The 8,048-nt window shown below is 35.5% G+C and overlaps 1 protein-coding gene across 1 annotated transcript; it reads left to right on the forward strand.

The window, feature by feature from the left end:
* Nucleotides 1–2,458: 2,458 nt before the first annotated feature.
* Nucleotides 2,459–6,323, forward strand: LOC141328344 (GTPase IMAP family member 8-like). Its single transcript, XM_073835389.1, has 3 exons — nucleotides 2,459–2,650; nucleotides 4,589–5,236; nucleotides 5,382–6,323. The coding sequence occupies exons 2-3, from the start codon at nucleotides 4,591–4,593 to the stop codon at nucleotides 6,269–6,271; spliced, it is 1,536 nt and encodes a 511-aa protein (XP_073691490.1). The 5' UTR covers nucleotides 2,459–2,650; nucleotides 4,589–4,590; the 3' UTR covers nucleotides 6,272–6,323.
* The last annotated feature ends 1,725 nt before the right edge of the window (nucleotides 6,324–8,048 follow it).

The following is an 8,048-nucleotide window of genomic DNA, read 5'->3' on the forward strand; positions in this document are numbered from 1 at the left end:
GTAGAAATCTTGAGACAAATACAGAATTCAACCTGCTATAAGAAAGAAGAGGAAATACCAACAGAATGCATCAGTCTGGGTTCAGAGATGCTCTGGGTTCTATTGTGGGTTAAACCAGTGTCGTCAAACTAACTGAGTTACCAAGGCTGACTTAAACGCATTGCTCAATTTGAACTAGACAAAAGATTGTCCCAAGGGTATTGCCAAAAATACACAGACTACTTGAGGAAATATTTAATATACTGTTTTCAACAGGGTTTATAGCATTTGTCAAAATGTCAGTGGAAGCTAAACTGGATGGATTTATAGATGGTTTCATCGGGCGCAAACATTTCCCAAACATTTATTTATTTGTGGCGACCTGCCACGATAAAAAAAACGATCGAATTTCCAATAGACTTCGTTTAATAAACGTAATGCACGTTTAAAAATCAAACCGAGGCGTGGGTGTTTTTATATCACTGTATTTCTGAAGAAAGACTGTCTTTAGAAAATGTCATTTTCATTTCATCCTGCATAAGGCAGCGTTTTTAAATTAAGAGCTGCTTTGTCTATAGCCATTACCGCGGAAACCTCGTTTCTGGTGCTTAAAGCACCTCCTGCTGGCAAAGGAAGAGTTTGAATTTTTGATAAATCAGTGTAATTTATGCAGCCAACATATTTTGATTGTTATTAAAAAAAATTATCTACTCTAGAAGGATTTAGCTGTTGTTATTGATTCTATTTGGATGTCTACCGGAAGTTAAGTTTGGGCCACCAAAGCGCGCATGCGCAGTAACGTTTGTTTATGTTGTTGCCGTTGAAACCGTCTATGGATACAAGAATCAAGACAAGATGAGATCTGGATTTGCTGTGTTTGGGTCAGAGGATGCACTTTCTGTGGAAACTGAATACATTTGGCCCACCAAAGATAATGATGGTGCACTTCTACACCTCCATCGCCACTGCTAAGGACAAAAACAGACTGTAATGTGTTATACACTCTATGAGAAGTTGTTTGGCTGCAATCTGACACCTTTACAGAACCTCTACATTTCCAGACCCTGAAGTAGTTAAGACTGTGTCTTAACTTAACTACTCACATTTTCGGTACCTCCGTTGAGACATTGGTCGAGAAGTTTAGGGAGGTGAAAGCATGCTGAGGGCTAGTACCTGGACTGTGGAACTAGCACAACTGTTGGTAACCCGAAGGCCCCCTCTTCTGAGGGCTGGCTCAGGGGCTCGACTCAGTTTAAAAAAAAAAATAATAATAAATGCTGGTGCTAGCACACTCTGTGCTCATCTCAGGACCTTGCAGTGCTCCCCTCGCCGATTGATTGGTTAAGTTGATTATGATTTAGTTTACTTTCTGTTGTAAGTTGCCAATTGTTTTGCTTACATTTTTCTCCTGTTTAGGTTTAGACAGGGGATAGAGTGTACTCTCTTTACTTTTCACTTGACATGTTTACTTTTTTAGCAGTTTCTGTATGTGTTTACAGTTTTTGTAGATTGTTTTCTGAAGTAAATTTTGTTTATGTTCTTTGACTTGACCCTTCCTGAAGTTCTGTCTGCTTCCTAGTGGTAATAAATTGTATTCTGTTTTGCGCCTGTATCAGTGTTGTGTCCATGCCAGCAGAAGAGTAAACTTCCTTTTCTTTTCTTCTTTCTTTAATGCACTCAATTAAAACTAAATGTATTATTTTCATTTCATTGACCGAAGGCACAGCGTAACTTACTATGCAAATCGGTTTTGGATTCAAACATCACCTAATGAATTATCTTGCAGCCAGAGAAACAAACAGAAAGTGTCAAGGGACAAGAGTCCACATAAATGAAACATTAACCGCCATAACCGCAACTTTACATGAAACATTTTCAATAAAATTTAAACACACCTCTGTAATTCCTACTGATAACTTTTGTAGATGTTTGACAGAAAGTCAATCTTGTTTTTAATGAGTAAAAGTTTATTCAAGTGCACTTGTAGGGAATAGTAAATGAGGGGGTAGGGTTTTTAAGAAGTCTTTGAGTGTCAACTCTGAAAGCTCATAATTAACAGTATTTTGCTTTCCCAAAAAACAATGGAAAACAGCATGTTACCGTCAAAATATGTTTTTTTTTTGTTTTTTTGTTTTTTTTAAACATCAGATGTTTTACATTGTGCATTTTTTGCACATTTGAATGATAGCTATTTAAATTCATATTTTAACATTATGATAAGTTCTGTTTTCGCTTCAGCTTGTCTTTGTTAAAGACAAAGACTTTAACATCTTACATACACTTCATAAAGTTTTTTTTTAGTCTGTTTATGTGACTGCTACTGTAATAAATCTTTACAGTATCAGGTAATCATTAGCTCAAGCAGGTCATGGGTCAATGTTTGATCATGTTTGTTCAGGGTTCTGCACCAATCAGGAGCCTCCTCTAACAGTAACAGAAGAAAACAGCATTAACATTAAGTGAAAGTAAATCTAAACTCAGCAGCTGCTGTTCACTCCGGTTTTCTTTTGACCGAATCATCATCATGTTTCATTTAAAGAGTGTGATTTAAAAATGTTTTGTGCTAGAATAGTTTTCTAAGAAACATTATTCTTACAATCCGTGTGGAGTCACTTTCACTAAAGCCATCTTCGACTACTGATTAAAGATCTTCAATCATCAACACCTACAGGTCAGACACATTTCTCTACACGGACTCAAAGATGTTTTTTTTTTTATTTTATTTTTTTTATAATGTTTACCTTAAGTATAGTATACTTATTTAATACAATTAATTCCTGTGGTACAATTTAATAATTGTGAAAATTCTGGCTAATTCAGCTTTAGATGATCATGAAATTAAGTTGTAAAAATGTAGAATATTGCTTTTAAGACTTTAAGTTGCTTTAAAGTTTGCATCAATATGAAAGATATATATATATATATATATATATATATATATATATATATATATATATATATATATATATATACACACACACACACACACACACACACATTAGAGAGGCTGTTCATGTCCAAATTCCGACTAGGAAACTCACATTTACAAAAATTTTATTGTTTGTCACTATTAGCAGTTTAGGCATGAATGCTGTCAGTTTCCACTATACCCTCATATCACTATTATAAAATTCAGCCTACTTAATTTGCTTAACTTATTTATAATTTCACAAAGTGACCAACTGCTATTTATCCTATAACATAATTTAAATTGCAAATAACTAGAGAGCTGCTTTATATTAGAAATTAAACTGTAATGTTGTAAGCACATATTAACAAATTCATCTAAATGTGGATATTAGCAGATGTTCGCTAAGAGTGAAAAACGGCAGAAGTATTTCCAACTTCATTTTACCCCTAAATAAAGAAGAACTTTGCTGTGAATTTTTTATTTTTATTTTTTATGGCATCTCTCATGATCTCAGCAGAGGATGATTAAACAACTCCACAAACGGCATTTCCAGCTTCACACATTAGTAACTAGACTGACTTTTTTAACCAGAAGTTCTTACTGAGAATAAATAAAGATTTAGCTGTTGATGTTTTATTGAGAAAATAATAGTTTCACTTGCTTTTGTTAGGTTCTTGACTTCTCATAAATGATTTATCTTACAACAGTTACAGTAATGATTTACTAAAGCACTTGCATGTTGTGACAAAGAGACTGAAAGAGAAACAGACCATTTTATTACACTGGAGTGAATGTCATAAAACGTAAGCATATATGTTTTATAGATGTTTTTACTGAACTATAAACAACACAGGTGTGGTTGAAAGATCACTATAATGAATCAACAACATAACCAGATAAAAAGACCAACCTTGAATATCAGCTGCTAAAAAAAAAATAAAAGCAAATAATAAGAGTTGACAATTCAGAAGCATAATGTATTCATGCTACAATGCATACTGGGATTTTATAGTGGCACAAATCATGCACTGCGACATGAAGCCCAAGAGTTCTATTGGAGAAAATAATTAATAAAGTAATTACCGTAAAGCAGCTCATTTTCTCCCTTTGAATCACAATGTCTCTCTTAAATCCTGAGCCTAACTTGTCTTAGGCCTGGTTCTCCAGTGCAGTCAGAGCTATAACCATTAGCAATCAAAAAAAAAAAAAAAAAAAAAAAAAAAAAACGGACAGTTTTGGTATTGGGAGACTCTCATTTTTACTTAAGTCAAGTGTGTAGGAGAATTTCTTTCACAACAACGTTAAAATGTATGCTGCTGTTGGACAACAGTCAGTTATTTATGCTGAGATATAATATAGATTGCCATCTGTATAATTATGGTGGGATGAAGGCCACAATATACTCACAATATTTTGCTTACAGTACCTCAGGAACTTGAGGGTAGTTCCAGCATGTGCTACATTTGTAGAAGACATAGCGTTAAAAGTAGATGTTAGTACTGTCAGTCAAAATGTAGAGTATAGTAAGATGTAAAGTATAGTAAAGAATAGTAAAGTGACCAAACATGCAAACCCTACTGTTGAATAAATAAATAAAGTAACCCAGCATTTTTTTAGAGTCTGTATTTTGTTCTTTACTTACATCCTGCACTTACCTGACCTGATCATCCTCTTAACCCATACTTTTTTTTTTTTCAGAGATGTCAGCGATCTGCTTCAGTCCAGATGATTCAGTGAACCAGATTCTTCTGATGGGCAGATATGGTTCTGGGAAAAGCTCATCTGGAAACACCATAGTGGGAGACAAGAAGTTTCAAATTAGACAGCATGAGACTGAAGTGTTAAATGGTGCAACACAGATCAGTGAAAGGCAGGTGAATGTGATTATTTCTCCAGATCCACTGGATACAGATCTGAAAGGAGAGCAGCTGGAGCAGATGGAAAAAAACCTGGTCTCTCGATGTTCAGCTGGTCTCAGTGCAGTTCTGATCACCGTTCCTCTACTGGAACCTGTGCAAAATGAGGAAGAGATGCTGGATTATATTAAGTGTTTATATGGTCCTGAAGTTGAGAAATACATCATGATTTTGTTCACACGTGGAGATGATCTGGAGGAGCTGGATCAGACCATTGATGAATATCTACAGAAGGAAAATAATGCAGATGTCCAGCAACTGGTGACTGAATGTGAAGGAAAGTTTCACATTTTCAATAACAAGAGTAAATCAAAGAAACAAGTCCAAGAACTACTGCAGAAAATTGAAAAGAATATGAAGAATAATGGAGGGAAATTTACCATGAAACAAATGAGGAAAAATGACAGCAAAAGAGGTCCTCCTGTCACATGTAAGTTGTGTGTGTGTGTGTATTATGCCATTAATAATGACTTTAAGACAAGTATGTAATTTGTTCACATCACTAGTTTGTTGCACTGGTTATGCAGGAAGAACCTGTGGAGTGTGTTTTATTTCTGATTTGATCTGTACTGTAGTTTCAGGAGAGTCTCCAGCAAAAAAATATGAGAGGACAGATCTCAGGCTGGTTCTGTTGGGAAAAACTGGATCTGGGAAAAGTGCCACAGGAAACACCATCATTGGCAGAAATGTGTTTACATTTTCAGCCGGTTCAAAATCTCAGACCAAACAGTGTCAGTCAGTAACCAGAGTGAGGTTTGATAAAGTGATCACAGTGATCGACACTCCTGGACTTTATGATACTGAACTTAGTAAAGAACATGTTCAAACTGAAATAGTGAAATGTATAACATACGCTTCTCCAGGACCACATGCTTTTATTATCGTCATTAGAGTGGGTCGATTCACTGAGGAGGAGAAAAATACAGTGCAACATCTCAAAGAAGTGTTTGGAGAACAGGTACTAAAATACACCATGATCATCTTCACTCACAAAGATCAGTTAAAGAAGAAAAATCAAACCATTGAGCAGTATATGCAGTATGGTGATCCAGATCTAAAAAAACTAGTAGACAGTTGTGGGAAGAGATTCTTCTGTCTGGACAATGAGTCTGCCAGTTTCCCACAGTTTAAAGGTCTGATCAGCAAAATAGAGATGATGGTGGCAGAAAATATAGTGACTCACTTCACCAATGAGCTGTTTGAGAGAATGGAGAAACGCATTCAGAAGATTCAGAAACAGAAACTGGATGAGAAAGTGAAGCAGCACAAAAAGCAGCGCAAACAAGTCACTCAATCAGAATGGAAGGAAATACATCAGAGTTTAGTTGAGAAGTCACGAAAGGAAGCTGAGCAAACATTGACCAGTAAGGAGGGAGTGAACGCCACAAAAGAGGCTGAGATCAGAGGAGCCCATGGTTTTAGGGCAGTTATACATGCTTTCAGAAAGATGTGTGCGATTCAGTGAAAAAACAGCCATTCTCCGACAAGCGGAACTGATGAGACCTGTTTTCTGGGTTTGGTAAGGTGACGTTTGCGATATGCAATATTCATCTCAAGTGACCATTTCATTAGATTTTATTTAATTTGTTAATTTTCTTATTGTTTTCTTTTATGTATTTGCATTGTAAAACAAACATGGTAAATTAAAATTTTCCACCTTTTCCTATAGATGATCAATTGTTACACATAATCAATGACGCAAACTTCACCAAATATGAGACTAATTCAGATTCTGCTGTAAAGAGTTCAGTTGAAAAAAAAAAGAGAGACTGCATTAATTTAATCAATTCTAAAAACAAATTTGATTCAGCTTTAAAGCAGAAGACAATATTCATTATTTAGCTCATGTTAGTACGCCAAACATGTAGACAGCTTCAGTCTCAACTCAGCTGAGACTGAGGCTGGACCACAAGTTTTTATTATTGGCATTAAATGGACATTCATGGTTTGATTCACTGAGGAGGAGAAAAAAAGAGCAGTTTAAAGAAGTATTTGGAAATACTTAACTCACAAAGAGTTTTAACTCACAATCAGAACTACTGACACCCTGTGTCCCAATGTTCATACTATCCATCCTAAATACTATTTGAGATTACAATAAGTGTGTCCCAAAGCATAGTATGCTGAAAAGAGTATACCAAAAGTCCCTGGATGGTCTACTATTTCAGGTCTATTTTTGAAGTGTGGATCCGTGCACACTCTAATGGCTAATATTGCCTACAATCCATTGCGCTTTGGCAAATGATTCAGCCCAGAACTACAAACACGAATAAAACACATTTAAAAAAAGCATGGCGGATGTGCATGACCAGCGGATGGGTAGAGATGTTTAGAAAAAGCAGTAGAAGTATCTATTTAATGTTATCTGTGTTATATTTCATCTGCAGCAGCAATGTGAACTTTTATAAACACTCTTTTGGTTGTTAACTTTCAATATGCATAATTATGCAGAAAATATGATTTTTCAGCATGGAAGACCTGCAAATGGCAGATCAACATGCTACTTATTTTCTCTTCAATACGATAGGATGTTAAATTGAATGAAATGTGGAGGATGTTAACTGTGACTAGATGACTGACAGGCCTGTTTAAGACACAGTTGTGTGACGTGTGTGTCCCAAAGCTTGCCTACTTATCTACTACACACTCAAAAGTGTGTACTTTTTCTTCACCAAAAGAGTAAATACTTTAAGGGCGTAGTAAAAGTATGAACATTGGGACGCAGGGTCAGTGTTGGTCCGTGTTTTACCTTTGACTTAGATCCTGGTTTCCTTTTATGGTCATGTCTCCTGTTCTTGTTTAGTTGATTGTTTGATTCCATGCACCTAATAATACTGTGTGTTAGTTCCTTAGTTGCCACCTATGTTCTACCATTTTACTTGTTGTTTGTGTGCATTAGACAAATGTTGAATTTCTCCCTGCGTTCGTTTAATAAAGACTGTTTGAGATTACTGTTGACTCCTGCATTCGCCAAGCAAAGACAAATCATGACAGCTACAGAGACACAGAAGGTGTGTGATTCAGTGAAAGACACACAAGACTCTGAAAACTAAAGCATTCGAAGCATTCTTCTTCAATTGTCTTGTTCGGGAAGAGTTTGTTGCCACTGACAATAAAGAATGAAAATCATAAATGTTAAAATCACTGTATATGTGAATAATTGTAGATTTAACATGTAATGTTTATGTTGATTTAAATAAAATGTACTATAATACATTACTGAACATCTACTACGAATATTT

Source organism: Garra rufa, chromosome 1 (assembly GCF_049309525.1).
Source record: "Garra rufa chromosome 1, GarRuf1.0, whole genome shotgun sequence".
NCBI lineage: Eukaryota > Metazoa > Chordata > Actinopteri > Cypriniformes > Cyprinidae > Garra > Garra rufa.